At 31.2% G+C, this 19,730-nt stretch overlaps 1 protein-coding gene across 1 annotated transcript; it reads left to right on the top strand.

Annotated features, from left to right (window-relative positions):
- Positions 1 to 1,309: 1,309 nt before the first annotated feature.
- Positions 1,310 to 2,464, top strand: LOC132940613 (uncharacterized). The gene is made up of 2 exons (XM_061008333.1): positions 1,310 to 1,929; positions 2,378 to 2,464. The coding sequence occupies exons 1-2, from the start codon at positions 1,510 to 1,512 to the stop codon at positions 2,462 to 2,464; spliced, it is 507 nt and encodes a 168-aa protein (XP_060864316.1). The 5' UTR covers positions 1,310 to 1,509.
- Positions 2,465 to 19,730: the final 17,266 nt, after the last annotated feature.

Here is a 19,730-nt window from a genome sequence, read left to right on the forward strand (position 1 = left end):
TTGAAATTTGTTTTAATTTCAAGGAAAACTTTAATCAGTAGTTCAGTGCCCACCATTATAAATCACGAATGTGAAATTTGATGATATATAGGCCTGTGCGTAGATATTATAAGTTATACATTGAATTATACACCATGCGTCTCGTATACAACGATTGTACATCAGATAATAACACTAATATTATGAGTAATATTATTTGAATTAATAGTTCAGTGTTTGTTTATTTAATTTATGACTTTATGTTTATCTAAAATTCATTGAATAACTTTACCCCTTGTGTATTTTGCGTGTAGTCCTCGTCAGTTCCATACATGCTACGAACAATATTATACATATAACACAAACTTCTATACAATCTTTGCATATTACATATGTTATATTTTTGTAAAACATGAATACTAGCATTATTAAAGTGAAACTATTACTAGATTGTATGATTTTATGATGGAAATATGCGTAATCGGTATAATAAGTATAATAACACACAGATAGTTAGTAGGCCTTAAACCTATACCCATAGACCTATAAACTATAATAGACAGTACTTAGAGAGAGAGGTCAGGGGTACGATATAGAGTGAGCGAGAAAAAAAACAAAGTAGTAAACTATAGTGTGACTACTACCAAATAAAAAAATTGTGTTACAATAAAATCTGCCAATTTTTATATTTTATTGGTATCATAACAACTGATTTGTGGTTATCAAACTTGTAGGCCTATCATGGTAAAAATAACCATAATACCTATATAATTTATATATATGTTAATGGTTGATAAAGAAAATTGAAAAAAAGCTGGTAAGTGAATGTCACTCTGCTGTACAATAGGTTACAAGTGGGTCAATGTATAATGGATTGCATTAAACTTCAATTCAATGATATAATATCATTGTATAAGAAAAACGGTTCTGAGCGGAGACGGTTTGTCAGTCTGGATATTGTTTATTGTTATTATTTATTATAGCCTGTAAGTTGAATTATTATCATTATAATATTATTATTAGATTCTGAGCGGAGCTGAGCGATGGTCTTACAATGGTGTTTATTTAGTTTGTACAAACTATAATATTATTAACGGTGTGACGGTTTACATAGCCAATAGCCATATTAGTTATTTTAGTTATAACTATATTATTATTATTATTATAAGTTATGAACCAAAAAAAAATTTTAAAAAATATTATCAATATTAATCCATACATTTTTCTTTATTAATCTAAAATATAAATAACTACATTATAACTATAATCTAAGACATTTTTTTAATCGGACAATTCGGGCAAACTGTCGAGTTGAAACGCTGATTGGAAATCAGGGAATGTCCGGCTCATAGACATACTGCGCGAAGGACGACGAGAAGACATTTTGCGGCGGACCGTCGGACCAGGACGCCGGGCGGCCACCGAGCCAACCCGCGCAGGGGATCTCGTTGGACCGCGACGACGGCGTGAGGTGCACTACAACATGCGGCCGACCCAAGCCGGCAGTACTCTCGACGGAGAGATAGGAGGATGCTCTGGTGCTCGACGGCGATTGCTATGACAAGCAGCGGCGGCAGCAGCCTGCACGGGATCAGGATCGGGAAGCGGCGAGCAGAGGACGAGTCTGGAAATCAGCCTTTGCCGGAGGACCACCACCACGAAAATGCTGCCCACGTCTGCGAAACCGGCTCGAGTTTTCGTTCTGGGGGCAGGCAGGCGGTCGGCCGGGCGGTTCGGACTAGAAAGCTTCCGGCTGCAGATCAAGGTGCGGGCCGTGCGTGCCGCGGATATGGTGACACAATAGGAGTAGGAGGAACTTTTGGAGGTGACGGTGAAACTGATCAAAGGGTAAGAAGATTGGCGGCGACGGCAGTTCCGAGAAGCGCGACACAGCTTCGAGTATATTATAATTTGGAAGCTCGCCGGTCAATCGTAGGGTGCGCTGAAATTGTAATTTTACGGACAATAATTACTAACAATTTTGACGATTTTTCGACATATTGTTATATATTGCTAAAATATATGCAATATAATATATTTGCTATATTATATAATAAGTCGTAACACTCTTAGTTCATAAATACTGTATATACTTAAAACTATACTCACGTTATAATATATTATGTTGTCATTGTTTTTAGTAGTATGAATTTGATTTGGAGTTTGGACACGGGTTAGGCTGATCTGGCGCGGCCGGCTTTTCCTGTGATGTATATCATATACATATGGTTAACTGAACGGATCTATAGATGCGCCGTGGCAGTTCCGAGAGAAGCGCGACAATAAACGAGCACATAACATATTATGCTTTATGATAATTTATTTTCGCGATTCTCTTGGAACTTCCACGGCGCGTCTAGGTCCGTTCAGTTGACCGTGTATATGATATACATCACAGCAAAAGCCGGCCGCGCCAGATCAGCCTAACCAGACCACAGCAGAACGAACACCGTCGTCGCTCACGGGCGCGGGCAACATTACTTAATATTATGCTTTCGGTGGTCCTCCGGCAGCGGGTGATCTCCAAATACTCGTCCTCGCTGATAGGAGCTCCAGTTCCGCGGATTGGACATTCCCCGATGATATTCCATCTAACTCAACCAGAGTTTCTCTCCAAGTTCGTCCGGTATTGCTTTGGTCGGTCGCCTGTGGTTAGTGTAAATAATTAACTTTAAACATTTTAATATAGGTACCTAAATGAACAAATCTCGTCACTATATGGTCCAAGATATTATTATTATGTACAACATTATGGAATTAGTTAAAATATTATTTCGATTTTGGCATTTAAAACGGAAAAGTTATTTATTAAATTATAGCTAGATGCCTATATAATGTTGTGTATATATACGATAATTATTATGTTATACCTAGGTACCTAATAAGTTATAAGACTTATAACTAATATCTGCAGATAATTAATATGATAATGAACAACGGATATAGATTATAAGCTCAACTAAGGAGGCCGGAGTAGTGGAATGGCTATGCACTCTCAAAAGTTACGCAAAGCCTCCTAAATAAATTATTCTCTGAACTCACTAAAATGAATAAATAAAAAAATGAATTCACTGATTTTTTTTTTATTAGTTTCTATGGTGAAAAACAAAGCGTTAGAAATACAAATCTCGTTTTTAGTGGTTTTTCGTAATTTCTTAGTGGTTTTCACCCGTGTCATTAAATAACTTTTGAGAAAATCAAAAAATGACCTCTCTAAAGTACCATCTTATATCATATCTAAAGTACCATCGAGTATTTAATATGGAAAAATAATGTAAATAACTGTTATAATAATACTAGGTATAAACATATTTATCAATAAGTAAAATACTTTTCAATCTTTTACAAATCTTTATTTCAATCTCCGTATGACTAACCGTTTAAAGGTGTAATACAAATGGAGTTCTATATTGTTAATGAATAATGTGATAAAAAGTCAGAATCTCTCAGCAGCTGTCGAGTATGACAGAGAGAGTTCCTAGGTGGCTGGGTACACCTATTTAATGTTATACCTATTTATTTTCCAAGTGCTCATATACTTCATAGTGATATTTAAATGATTTGTGTTAACCAGTGGTCGTAGTGGCTCAAAATAAGTGGAGGGATGCTCTATCAACTTTTCATACATAATGGGTTAAACACACGGACTATGATGAGCGGGGGTAGGTAATGATGGGGGTGAGTTAAACCACTATTCATTTTTTCATAATACAATTGTATATATATAGTATAGTAGTATACACTTTATTATACATTTTTGTTTTTTAACCATTTTCTTATAATGTACATATAAATATATTTTGATTTTAAACCATAACAATTTTTACATGTTTATATTAATGTGTACAGGCAATTTATAACTTATAAATACTAACAGTATTCATTATATATATTTTATACCATTAAACAGCAGGCATAAAAAAAATGGAAAAACTACACTTTTTTTGTACACAAACTGTATCTATGATAAAATTATTAATAACCAACTCTTGCTTGTATAAATAACTCTAAACTTCGGAACTATTATACTTACATTATTTTATCAACATAAAATTATAATAAACTGCGTATAAGTTTATTAGGTTTAGGTGTTATGTGGCCCAATTTGACAAAAATAATACACTTGTTTCTAATCAAAAAAATAGCAATGTTTAAAATAATAAACATCATTATGTTTTTGTTAAACTAAAAACTATCGTAAAAATAATTTAAATTAAATCCATTAAAAACACCAATAGTATAATATATAAAGGTATCGATAATCATTGTATATAATTATGAGGAGATATATTATTATTTGTACAAAATAAGAAATGAATGAAAAATGTAAATTATAAAAAGTGGAGGGAGGCTATCCCCCATATTTCCCCCACACTTCCACCTCTGTATACTATATTATCTTATCACTGATAGAATCGTATTTTTGTGTGTAAATAGATATCAGAGAATATCATTACTAAATACGTAATTTTAATGTAAAGTTTAAAAGGTATCATTAGTGAAAATATCAACTATTACATTATGGCAGACGGCGCTATAAATTAGTATTTAACTATAAAATACTATATATTTATGGAATTATGAATCTAAACCATCATAGATATCATCATTTTATTATAATTATATAGTAAAATCTGTAATATTATAAATGTACTCATTATTATTATTATTATTTTTAGTTTTCACTCAAAACTTTAAACGTATTCATTATTCATAATAAAACATTAAAATATAAAAAATGTATCATTATAGTGCCTATATGCTTAACTGAAATGACGAATCAAATTTTAAAATGTGTTTCATACTAGTCTTAGTTTCGTAGTTATTGGTGCCGTTATAATACATTCTCGGTGCACCGCCTTAAAAACCGTACCAGTTCGAAGCATTAATAATATTATTCTGGAAGTTTGGTTCTAGCAAATATATTATAAGTTAAACACTTAAACGTAAACAAACATTGCACGCACCCAGATGCGTAAATGTAGTATGACGTAAACTATATAATTCCATGTATGTATATAGACATAATATAGCTAATAACAAACACGTATGTCGTAATACAAACGAATCCAATCTGAATTCGACTTTTAAACTCTTCTCTCTTGATCTTACAGTTCTGGTCTGACGGCTCCGTAAGCATAATAGGTACCTAAGCTACCATCGATTTCACCCGTGAGACGGACAAGAGTAAAAAAAAAAAAATGTATTTTTATCTTTCACAGCTGTGCGTTGCACAATGATATTTCATAATAACGGGCTAGGTATTCGAATTTTTTTTCACATTTTTATTTCTACTCATCAACCCCGGCGCGGACGAAATTTAAGGCCATGCGTTCCGATACCGGTTTCGGTACTTGCAGCATTATTATTTACCTATTTAATGTTGAGATGCCGGCGAGTTGTTTTCGCAATCGCTGTCGTGGTGTTCAAACAATATTCTATTTTTTTACTGTCTATATATAATATATTATACGGTCCATAATATTATTATATTTACGCCTAGGGGAAAGAATATGGTTGGGTACAGTGAAAGATTCTTCCTGCGCCGAGGGTACCAGTCAGAAAATACGATAACTTGGGGGTACACCAAGGGGGTGGGAAATACGTTAGCTGACCCAAACCAGTTGCGAATAGAAAAAAAACCAACGGTTTATTTTTTACTGGACATAATGATATTTCTGTTGATGATATATTATACACGTTAGACCTATACATAGTCAATAATATAACATTATGCTTGGTATGGACATTGGTCATAATATTATTACGACTGCAGACCATATTTATTTATTTATTTATTATTGTACATAGGACTGCACGAGAAGTACTGAGAACGAATAAAACATCATCTTTATATTATTATCTATATAGAAATCGAATATTAGTGGTTTTAAAGTAAGTAAGTATCTACAATCTATATAATAGGTATGATATATTTTTTCCGTTTTAGTTTTTAGAATTAGTAACAACACTACCTAACTGACTACCTAACGAGTAAAGATTTTTTTTTTTTAAATTGAATAGACATCACTATATTATAATATAATTTAACATTTGATCTATAATATATATTGTTAAGGTCGGTATATATACAGTAAAACCTACTCATAACCATGTAACGGACCTCCTACAGTCCTAAGACAGAAATCTCCCTACAACGGAAAATCATGACATTCCCGAATAATCTATGTCCCGTAAATTTAAGTCTCCTTAAAACTTCAAGCACCTCAAAAACTTCTTTATAGCGAAAAAAAATGAATTGGCACCGAGCGATTCCGTTATAACGATGTTTTACAGTACATATATACGTGTATTCACAATTTTGAATAGTCCGTGAAAAGTACATACAATCAAAACAATACGTTTAATTATAAATATTAACATAAAGTCAAATGTATTTTTTCTCAAAATTATACGATTATTTATTTTCACCTACTCTACTTAAATATAGAATATTTTCAAATATTCATATATAATACGAGTAAAAAGTATATAAACTTTCGATATTTGTCAGAAGTTTTTGATCCGCGCAATGGACTGTTCTTTTCTTTGAGGTTTTAACTTTTTTAAGTACTTGTAAAAGTTTTACTCAAGTCAGAAATTTTTTCAACAGGATTTCCAAAATATGTTTGAAGCGATAGTGAACGACGATTTTAAAATCACTTTCAAACTTACAGTCAGTACAAGTTCTGTTGGAATTGGATACGTACCAAACGTTACATTTAAAGTTTTTTGAAATCTTTTTATCACAGTTAAACGTATTCCGTTGTGTCTATATCGTATATAAATTTAGGTATATGTAGTTCTCGCGCTGTATCAGTATATAGATGGATCTGTCGCAGTTTGTAGGGTATTAGAATTTCGTTGTTTATCAGAAAACATTTTTTTCCCGTTACTTTGTTTCGTCCTAAAAATGTGCTATAAGTGCTGATAATCAACTGCTTACGATTTTGTAAACAGACGAAGTTTCCTTAAGATTTTAAATGATAAGCAGGATACAAATTTTATCTAAGTCACCACCATTGGTATAAATACTTTTCATTTTATACTTTTTAATATGAACAGTGGTTCTTACTTCTTAAACTTATCTTCTCGTAGCACATTATACTTAGCTACTAAAAGTATTGTGGAACATTTTTTTCTTACACTAAGAAAAAGAAAAACCCTCGGCAGCGTGGCCATTGCTACATTTGTTGTAATATTTATTAATGTTTAGAAGACATTAAGTACCAATACGTGAATTTACTAATAATGATATTATATAAACAATAGCTTAATTTTAATTAATTTTTCCAATCCCGATTCTTGAAAGAATAAGAATTTATTGACAAGGTACTAAAAGTTCCGGCCCAAGGGTTTTGAATATTTTGTTGTTGTTCATTGTTTCATGGTATAGTTATCGTGTTTTATAAGTATATATTTGAAGAGACTATACCATATGTCGTACGATAATGAGAGTTTCAATAAACTTTTGTATTTCTCAATAACAAGTACTTAAATGTCCGGGAAAACAGACCAAACGCACATTGAAATATTTACAAAAGATATTGAAATCGATATTTTCATTTTTATAATCATTATTATTCCCTTTCCTAAAAAAAGCTATATCTCAAGTACCTCATTTTATATTTTATTGGAAAACTGTTTTTTAATAATATTTTTATTATTTGTATGGGTCCAAATAAAAAGGTTCAAATTTTTAAGGCACACCCTTTGGGAAATACTGAGTCACAGCATAATGCATATACAATAAATACATTATCTGGCTGTTTTTTTCATTTGTTATTACTTATTACTTATTGCATAATATATTATATTGGCTTATAAAAATGTGTTGACAAGTAATAAAAGGCGTTTAAATTTGAGTGTTAATAACAGCTCTCATTTTATTTAACGAATTCGGACCACAACGAAGATCAATCGTAAAATAGTTAATTAAATCTTAATTTTTTTGTATTCAATTAAACCATTAAAACAATATAAAGTTGAATTTTTCACATTTGTTCAGTTCATATTTATTTTTGAACATTTTTAAAAAATAATCATGAAAAGTTTATCTTGAATAATTTCTTTCAAGCAATTATTTATTTATTATTATTATGTCGATTGTTTATTAATTTTATTTACTATTATACAATAGTTTATTCATTTATGTAAATTTTTAATATTTTATGTACCCTTACTATTTATTGGTATACTCTTCAACTGATCCTATTTTATGTTGCATAATTTCGTATATAAATAATATATATAGGTGTATGGCTATTGTATCTATAATTAATGGGCAGTTCATTATTTTTTAGTTCACAAGTGCATGCGTACATATTATTTCACTGTTTTTTTCCAGTGCATTTAATCCACGGCCTTGATTACATGTAGGTGTAATGCAATAACATCGTATTAAAATATAATATAACCGTCGTTTCGAAACGGGCAACTCGCCCGGATTTAAGAGCGGGCCTTCTGACTCTTAAAGGTTAGCGTGAGGTGTGGCGGCCAATCCGGTGTTATCAAAATTTGCGAGCTTGCCAAAAAGTGTCACGGGGACCAAATCCAATCGTGGGAGACTTTCAGCAGTGAAATATATGTCCGGAACGCAATTATCGCGGTACTGTATCGAAATTGGCGGGGAAAGAGGCATTGTTATTATGCGAGCGAGTACAGCTTAAATCGGGCCCGATAAAATTGGATATCCACGGGGTGTGCACATACAGTTAGAGCGTAGGCATATATTATTATATGGGGTGACTCGCCCCACGATTATTTATTTCATTTAATAATGAATATTTTATTCAAACTAGGATTTTCGGAATTTGTAAGTATATATACCTATACCCGAGGACCATTATTTCAAATACTTAGATGTGCTACACCATTTAAGGAGAATCTTTTAAATTCTGTTTTTCAAATGCGTAGGTATCACTGTTTTTTCTTATAAATTGGTAACCAGATTATGAAGGTACGTCGCAGCGTTTCAAAAATATTATCCACTAAATAATTTATGGTAAAAAAGGTTGGTTCCCATTTTAAAATAATAAGTTTGTTAAATGGTATCAAAATCTAAAGACCTAATTTAAAATATTTTAACCATATGGTCCTTTATAGTATATTTAAAAATTATTTAAAAAATATGAATTTGAACAAACCATTATCGAAGAAAATAACGAGGGTGAGAATCACGCTGTATATTATGGTACCTACATTATCGACGGGTGGTTTCAAAAACGCCTATAATATGACGGCGGCCGGGTGTAGTTTATGTTTATTTTCCGTTTTCCAGTTTTCCAAGCCACCCTATGTTATTTTAGGGGGCTTTTCAAACATATTAATACCGACAGGACCAGAGCTAATAATTCCTCGACGATAAATTATATACAGGTTCAAAAATCGGCATGGAAATTTGAGAAACGTTTAATACTACGTTTCCAACAGATAAATAATATAAACATATTATATAGATGTATATATTATACAGGATGTACCCGGAGGATATTATGACATATTTAAATTCAATAATTGCAGTGTAAAATTTTTAAATCCTCCAGTTTCACACTCTATATTATACAGGATGATTCACCATAAGCATGTTTGTCCCTATTTTTCCTTTAACAATAAATTTATTCAAATTCTTATTCTTGGAATTCTTAAATATGTTTAAAGGCCATAATATTTTTAAATTCTTGAGATACTTCGTATTACTGAAGGAGTGTCCTTTGGTGATATAAACTTCTGTTTTTCGAATGAGAACCTTCTTTGTTTACCATAAATTATTAAGTGAATAATTTTTTTGAAAATATTGATGTACCTTCCTAATTTAAAATTTAAACGGGTAGCTTCTCAATTATAAATATTTGTACTAAAAATGGTAGTCCTTAAAAACTATTTAAAAATAGTATAACATAAATGTAATATCTATCTATTATCTAGTATAATTACTTGGACCTTTTTTACAAATTATAAACGTTGATGAATTTATACTAATTACTAACATTTTCAAATCGTTATAGTCCCCATAATATCTTCCATATCATTGACCTATAATTATTCTTAGTACACAAAGTTAAATAACTGAAAAATATTTGTTAGAATTTGGATTTTGATACGCCAAAATATTCAGAAAAATTATCAACTAAATAATGTATTCATTATTGTTGCAAAGGGAATTCTCAAATAAAAAACAAAACCTTGTATCCCTACAGGACACTCCTTAAGTAGTTAAAGAATTTGAAAGTATTTAAGTGTGTTAAACAATTTCAATGATTAATTACTGCATAATTGAACAACAAAAAAGTAGACGAGCATGTTTGGTAGATCACCCTGTTAGTACCGTATATGACGAGAGAAATAAAATTATGCGCTGTACCAGGTGCCTAAGGATACCTCCGTGCAGTCGTTAATAGGTACGCTCAATACGGTTTTCTGTTAAACAATAAAACTGCTTTCTCCCCTCTCGAAAACGCATCTATAATGAACAATAATGGAACGAGGACTTTGTGGACGTACTCCATATGTATAAAAAAATATCATACTCTATAACATATGATTATCATGTACCTACGTCCTACATAATATTATAGCTGTATAAAGCTATATGCCGTAAAATACTTCAGTGTATTAAACATTTTGATACATCGTTTGGAACACTTGGTAGAGTAACGCGTAATAATATATTATAATTTATAATAATATAATAATTATTATTATTTAGTTTTTTTTTTTTTTACCACATTTATTCTAATTATTAAATCGTTTAATTCTTATTCTCTACGAATGTACGATTATGTCAAAAACATAACGTATTATATTGGATTTTTTTGATATAACATGAATAAAACTTATTTAAAATATTATAGTTATTACTTATTATAGGTACTATAAAAGTACTTAGGTATTCATTTTATAATATCGTATGTTATTTCCACTGCGAATACCTAACAGCATCTCTAGTAAAACGGTTGAAACTGAACATGTTTTTAATTGAAACCATAAGATCCTGAAATAAATCTTAAACTTAACTATATTTAAAAATATTAAACAGAAAATGGTTGTCAAAACATCTTCGGGCTATTTAAAGTACAACAAACAATAGAAATTTTGGAACACATTTGCCAGAGGTAGTCAGATGGGTTTTAATTTGATAATTTAAAAGGAACAAAATATAGTGTAGACTTTAATGTAGCTTATTATTTATTATATTAATTATCTGTAATACGAGATTTAAATTTACACTGAAAACAAGATAAGAAATTGGATCATAGAATTAACTTAATTATTATTCAATTTATTTTTTAATAATCGTTATATTTCGATTAGGTTTGGACAGGGGCAGACTGGCTGGGATGCTGGGATGCTACAGCATCCCTTGCCTTAAAATATATTTGTCTAATATTTTTTACTATATATTTAAAGACTCTATAGACACCTAATAAACAGCAGATTGTTAGTTGTTACCAACTTACGATTACTAGGAATCTATAATATTGTACAATTTTGATTGAAAGTTAGTTGTAACTTGGTACTTATTTACATTTTTAACATATATTCAATATTTTTTTAAAACAAAATAAAATATATTAATATTTTATAAATAATCTACATGTATTAAATTTGCCCCAACAGTTTTTGTTATTTGCCCTTTAAATTGTGTAGCATCCCGTGCCCTATTTTACCAGTCCGTACCTGGGTTTGGACAGGGGTTTTTAACAATTTTAACAATATGTCGCATAATAATTTCAAATATAATTCTAGATTTTCAAATTCTCAATATAATATGACAGCAGGTACACCACACACATTATGTAATCGACCGAGAAGAGGTCGTACGAAGCAGCGATATGGACCTAAATCAATATTTAATATGCATTATAAAGTATAGTAGAGCGTCCTAACTTCAAACGATATTGTTTAATATTCTTTATTCCTTCGAGAAATAACTTCTCAACAGAATGTCAGAATATCATTTAATATAGAAACAGTGAGACTGACAGACTGTTGTTGTTATAAACATTCAATACCGATACAGATGACATGAACATTGTCGTAGAGCTTCCAACTTTTTATATTTCCTCGCAGCTATAGGTATGCACAAACGCAAAAAAACTTTCCTGTCTATATTATAAGTAATACCGAGTGGTGGTCTGGTGTAAATTCAAATGTCATTTTTGACAATGCGTTAAGGAGTACGGACCGACCGTGGGTGCAAGAAATATAGGTATATATAATATAACTCCATTTGAGCGAATGACGGCGTCCCTGGGGAAACTGATCTAAAAAGCACAACACGTAACCCAAATCTAATGGAATCTAGCTGAAAACACGTATCGTCATTTGATATTTGTGCGAATTCGGTCACCTTTGTCCGAGTTCGAATATCAAAACACTTAACGAACGAGCTGCGGTAGCGACCGAAATTATCGTTCACGCACCGTCCTAGTGTTTTTGAAGTTATAATGTTATTAGTGACGTATTACAATTTATATTATATTGTCACGGACTTTATATTTTATTAATGGATGAAAATATATCGTGAGGTTGGAAATGGAGACGAGGCTGGGGTGTGATATAACAACTCCTTAGCACCCACAATACGGGGAAAGCCAGGTGACTTTAACATCCTAAAATATAGGGCATATCAAGTATCTGAAACTATCTATTGGAAATTTAGCGAAACAGATTTTTTTAAAGCCGCCAATTTCCAAGTCTATCAATAAAAAATAGTGCCCAACAATGTTAATCAGCTGATTATTTTAAACCAACAGTTGATGGACACGAAGACTGCTCATAACACCGCTCACTACAACTATAATATTACTCAGTATACTAGTAATAATTGATAAATACTAGTGAACCATATTTGTTAAAGTATTATTTAACATGAACAACAATCAGTAGTTTATTTTTGAGCGTAGGACAAAGGATCTCCACTATGGCACTCAACAATAATATAGTGTAGGTGCAGCGCGTGTAATGCAGTCATTTGATCGAAAAACTATTGTATGCTATATTTTTTTATATAATATATTATTAAATTGTTATCGTTGATCTGATATATATATATGAAAACTTTTGGCTCGTTTAAGCTACGAAATTTTAGGGGCACGTCAGGTGCCCATACCTAAAAGATTGGTTCCGTATTTTATACGACAGACGTCCAATTCGGACTACCAATTCGGTTCTACTGGGAATTGTACACAGCATAAAATTCGGCGTCTATTTTTCAGTAGAGTATACTATTGATAAAATATATGCAATTTCCACGTACAAACATAATAATAAGTACAAAATAAATAAGTAACATTGACATTCATTTTAAGTAGACAACATCACGAAGTAAACACTAAAAGAACATAAAGTGGTTTTGATAAAAACAAATAATAATATGTTTATTTTTTTTTTTTAGTTAATTGCGTGTGGGTTACAATAATTTAAACTTTTAATAAATACTTTATAAAAAGCTTTAAAATGTTTAAATATTAATTCTGTCCGAAACCCCATCGAGATATTTGGAAACAATTCGGAACTACCGGTCCAAGAATATTCATCATAATATTATGGTCATCAGATACACTTTCCTCGATTATTCAATTTTTTTTCTAGGTTTAGGACTTCCACGACTGAGATCATTAGTCTGTAGGTTATTATTATTCAATTATATGTAGTATAATATTTTACTATTAAACTCCTATATTATACCATGGTAACATAACATTGTTTTACTCGACGTTTCGTTGTTTTAAAACGCATATTGTAGGTACCTACATATACCGAGGAACGGGCGAGATACTTAAAAATTAGTATTGTGGTACTAGATAGGTATACTAAATACTAGATACTCGATAAGTACTTACATTTTAAGTATTCAGATACTCGAAAGGTACTCGATACATTTGAATCAAATTAGTCTCGGGTTTTTTAAAATCTATATCACGTAGGTATACATTATATATATATATTATACACTACATTGTTAATAACATAATAGTAATGAATAATAATAATATTCTACAACACAATTAATAGTTAATATTATTTATGTACATATTTTTTAGACAATCAGCATAAATTACAGTCAATGACTTGATTATTATACTTGTATTACTATTTTAGTAGCTTGGTATTATCATAATACTGCTACTGGATATACTAGATTTTGAATTATGGTAATTTTGGTTTGTTATTACTTATAATGTTTACTTCTAATGTATAATAATAATAGTTGTTGAGGTTATTAATTAATTAACCTTATATTGTATAGGTAAATGTAATTTGTTTCCTTTTAAAAATAATAACTTTTCGAAAGTAACATCAGACAATTTGTTCCTGTATACGTTTGACAGGTGCTGAAGAGCTGGTGTTGAATCGAATTAAATTTTTTTTTTTACAATATGAAATTATTAAGTGTATTTGTTTTATCAAATACGATATTCACCAATCCTATACCTTCTATGCCAGCTAAACCTTTATAGTAGGGTGACCATTACGTACCTAATCTAGCTGAGTACCTATATGGCTATGTAATGCTAGTCGTTAAAAGTTAATGTTTCAAAGCATGACTTTAATGTACTTAGCATCTTTCGAAAAAATTTTTTTATGAAATACATTTACTAAAAAATGCAATACAAAATACTCCATAATTCTTATAACGGGTATACAAGATACAAGATTGAAGATACAATCGCATTTAAGATGTATATTTAAGATACTGCCCAACCCTGCACATAACTTTATACATGTGATATTATATTATGTATATGATTTATTTTAAGTTTTTGAATGTTACGATGATATAAATGTTTTTTTCTGCGATTTCCCAAAACCCTTTTCACGCTTCCTATGCAGTTAATTTGCGGCCATGTATCGTATGCAATATTAAATGATAATACGAACTGTACATAGTTGACACGCAATCACTGACCCATTTATTATGTACATACTCTTTTATTATTTGCGTTTTGTCTCGCGTCTGAATAATTCCACTTGGCACTTGTTTAATTTCACCCGTAAAATACTGAACAATACAACTTTAAAACATTTGTTCGCAACATTTAATCTTTTCCTCTGCACAGCGATAATTTCTTCAACCATATACGCATTCATATTATATCTCTGAAGCGTCGCCTCTATTTTTAATGAAAATTTCTCTCATATTCGTGTAAGCGTTATGATACGCATATAATAATATATAAGACGCATATTTGTTACCACAAGTTCACACGCACGCGGCTGTTAAAACTCGGCTCCCTCGTTTATCACGCCGACACTGTACACGTAGGTAATATAAATATTTATAATTCATCGTGAATCTGTGCATAACATTATCTCTGTGGTCTTCATAATAGCTCTAGTATTATACGCTTGTTCGGTGAAATTACTTTTAACTTTTTTTCCGCACTCGAGTCCAAAACCTTTTTTCTTTTTATTATTTTTTTTCACCATATTCTTATGTACCTAGAGGGTTTAGTATATTATAATATATTATGTATGGCGCGCAATGCGAGCGTGTGTGTGTGTGTGTGTGTGTGTGTGTGTGTGTGTGTGTGTGTGTGTGTGTGTGTTTGTATAGCGTATATTGTGACTTCCAGAATAGAGATACAAGCCGGCGTTGTGACTTCCGAGGGACATTGTTACCTCCAAAATCCGGAGGTCACAAATATTTAAAATATTTTCGACGGTTTTATGAAATATGAAGAAATATCATCATGTTTCTGTAATAAACAGGATGGAGTCCATAAGTACTGAATTAATCACATAGCGTGTATTGGTTCGTGAGTTAATAGTACGGATTTCTGAATATAGACGGCGCAGGACTTTGAGATTAACACGCGTGTATACAAATTAAAGAAATATACGTTTAAGAGAACTCCGAGACAAATAAATCACAAATTCATCGCGGAAAGCTTTTCTGACCTCCAATTACAAAATTATAATGAATAAATAATGATTTTCAATATAATTAAATTATATTAAAATACAATTTAAAACTTTTTTCCACAAACAGTGTACCAATATTTCTTAATATTAACAAAATATAAATAAATAATATAAAATATAAAATACATCTATGATGTGTATGGTGTCTCCGAATTCTAATAACTCTCGCAAGGAGGAGAGGCTATGACCATGCCCCTTATTTTTTGTATGTATTTGTAATAACTGGAGTCCAAAAATACCGTTGTAATTATAACAAAGTTACTTGTATAATATGTAAGGCCAACGAATTAATTAGTATTTTTTTTTCAGAAAATTAGAGTAAATTTAATAATATAACGGTAAATTATTAATAATAATAGAATAATCCGGTACAAGAGTACCACAAAAAAAAATGTGTATACATAGTGTCACTAGAACCTCCGGTATCGGAAGTCATAAGTACCATTATGTGTTAAAATTAAATTTCGATGTGTAACAGTAAAATTTGAAATATTAAAATCACACAGTAATTATTGTGTCCTCAGGAACTGGAGTCCACAAATTACTTTGAATTTTACACATAGTCTTCTATGCTACAGTATTCGATTTCGCCTATTATAATTAGAAGAATACCACTAATACCTCCATCACCGGAAGTCCCAAGTCATGCGTTCAAAATATTAAGAACAATGTGTGAAGCAAAATTTATAATATTTCAATCACATTGTAATCGTTGTGTCCTCCGGTACTGGAGTCCACAAATTACTTTGAATTTTACACATAGTCTTCTATAACGCAGTTAAGATTTTACCTATTATTTAAAGAGAGGCACTAATACTTCCGTTACAGGAAGGCATAAGTAATATTGTGAGTTCAATGTGAAAAACAAAATTTTAAATATTATAATCGCACTGTAATCGTTGTGTCCTCCTGTACTGGAGTCCACAAATTACTTTGAATTTTACACATAGTATTCTATACTACAGTATACGATTTTTCCTATTAATCAGAAGAGTGACACTGATACCTCCGTCAACGGAAGTCACAAGTAAAATAATGTTTTTAACTTTAGTTTCGATATGTAAAGCAAAATGTAATATATGTTACAATCGCAATGTAATCGTTGTGTCCTACGGTACTGGAGTCCACAAATTAGTTTGAATTTTATACATAGTCTTCTATAACGCAGTATACGATTTTTCCTATTAATTAAAAGAGAGACACTAATACCCATGTTACAGGAAATCATAAGTAATATTGTGAGTTCAATGTGAAAAACAAAATTTTAAATATTATAATCGCACTGTAATCGTTGTGTCCTCCTGTACTGGAGTCCACAAATTACTTTGAATTTTATACATAGTATTCTATGCTACAGTATACTATTTTTCCTATTAATCAGAAGAGTGACACTGATACCTCCGTCAACGGAAGTCACAAGTAAAATAATGTTTTACACTTTAGTTTCGATATGTAAAGCAAAATGTAATATATATTACAATCGCAATGTAATCGTTGTGTCTTCCGGTACCGGAGTCCACAAATTAGTTTGAATTTTACACATAGTCTTCTATAACGCAGTATACGATTTACCTACTGATTAGAAGAGGGGCATTGGTACCTCCGCCACAGGAAGTCACAATTAAAATAATGTTTTAAACTTTAGTATTGATCATAGAAATATGATCATAGTATAATCGTTGTGTCCTTCGGTACTGGAGTCCACAAATGACTTTGAATTTTACACATAGTCTTCTATGCTACAGTATACTATTTTGCCTATTAATCAGAAGAGTAACATTGATACCTCCATCACCGGAAGTCCCAAGTAACATGATGCGTTCAAATAATTAAGAATCAATGTGTGAAAGTGAAATTTATAATAATACAATCACACTGTAAGCGTTGTGTCCTCCGGTACTGGAGTCCACTAATAAATATTAATTTTACACATAGTCTTGTATAACGCGGTATACGATTTTACCTATTGATCTAAAGAGAGGCACTAATACTTCCGTTACAGGAAGGCATAAGTAATATTGTGAGTTCAATGTGAAAAACCAAATTTTAAATATTATAATCGCACTGTAATCGTTGTCTCCTCCTGTACTGGAGTCCACAAATTACTTTGAATTTTATACATAGTATTCTATGCTACAGTATACTATTTTTCCTATTAATCAGAAGAGTGACACTGATACCTCCGTCAACGGAAGTCACAAGTAAAATAATGTTTTACACTTTAGTTTCGATATGTAAAGCAAAATGTAATATATATTACAATCGCAATGTAATCGTTGTGTCTTCCGGTACCGGAGTCCACAAATTAGTTTGAATTTTACACATAGTCTTCTATAACGCAGTATACGATTTACCTACTGATTAGAAGAGGGGCATTGGTACCTCCGCCACAGGAAGTCACAATTAAAATAATGTTTTAAACTTTAGTATTGATCATAGAAATATGATCATAGTATAATCGTTGTGTCCTTCGGTACTGGAGTCCACAAATGACTTTGAATTTTACACATAGTCTTCTATGCTACAGTATACTATTTTGCCTATTAATCAGAAGAGTAACATTGATACCTCCATCACCGGAAGTCCCAAGTAACATGATGCGTTCAAATAATTAAGAATCAATGTGTGAAAGTGAAATTTATAATAATACAATCACACTGTAAGCGTTGTGTCCTCCGGTACTGGAGTCCACTAATAAATATTAATTTTACACATAGTCTTGTATAACGCGGTATACGATTTTACCTATTGATCTAAAGAGAGGCACTAATACTTCCGTTACAGGAAGGCATAAGTAATATTGTGAGTTCAATGTGAAAAACCAAATTTTAAATATTATAATCGCACTGTAATCGTTGTCTCCTCCTGTACTGGAGTCCACAAATTACTTTGAATTTTATACATAGTATTCTATGCTACAGTATACTATTTTTCCTATTAATCAGAAGAGTGACACTGATACCTCCGTCAACGGAAGTCACAAGTAAAATAATGTTTTACACTTTAGTTTCGATATGTAAAGCAAAATGTAATATATATTACAATCGCAATGTAATCGTTGTGTCTTCCGGTACCGGAGTCCACAAATTAGTTTGAATTTTACACATAGTCTTCTATAACGCAGTACCTATACGATTTTACCTATTAATTAAAAGAGAGATACTAATAACTATGTTACAGGAAATCATAAGTAATATTGTGAGTTCAATGTGAAAAGCAAAATTTTAAATATTATAATCGCACTGTAATCGTTGTGTCCTCCTGTACTGGAGTTCACAAATTAATTTGAATTTTACACATATTTTTCTAAACCAAAATATGTGATTTTACTTATCAATCAGAAGAATGACACTGATACCTCCATCACCGGAAGTCCCAAGTAACATTATGCGTTCAAATAATTAAGAATCAATGTGTGAAAGCGAAATTTATAATATTACAATCACACTGTAATCGTTGTGTCCTACGGTACTGGAGTCCACAAATTAGTTTGAATTTTATACATAGTCTTCTATAACGCAGTATACGATTTTTCCTATTAATTAAAAGAGAGACACTAATACCCATGTTACAGGAAATCATAAGTAATATTGTGAGTTCAATGTGAAAAACAAAATTTTAAATATTATAATCGCACTGTAATCGTTGTGTCCTCCTGTACTGGAGTCCACAAATTACTTTGAATTTTATACATAGTATTCTATGCTACAGTATACTATTTTTCCTATTAATCAGAAGAGTGACACTGATACCTCCGTCAACGGAAGTCACAAGTAAAATAATGTTTTACACTTTAGTTTCGATATGTAAAGCAAAATGTA

Source organism: Metopolophium dirhodum, chromosome 3 (assembly GCF_019925205.1).
Source record: "Metopolophium dirhodum isolate CAU chromosome 3, ASM1992520v1, whole genome shotgun sequence".
Taxonomy (NCBI): domain Eukaryota; kingdom Metazoa; phylum Arthropoda; class Insecta; order Hemiptera; family Aphididae; genus Metopolophium; species Metopolophium dirhodum.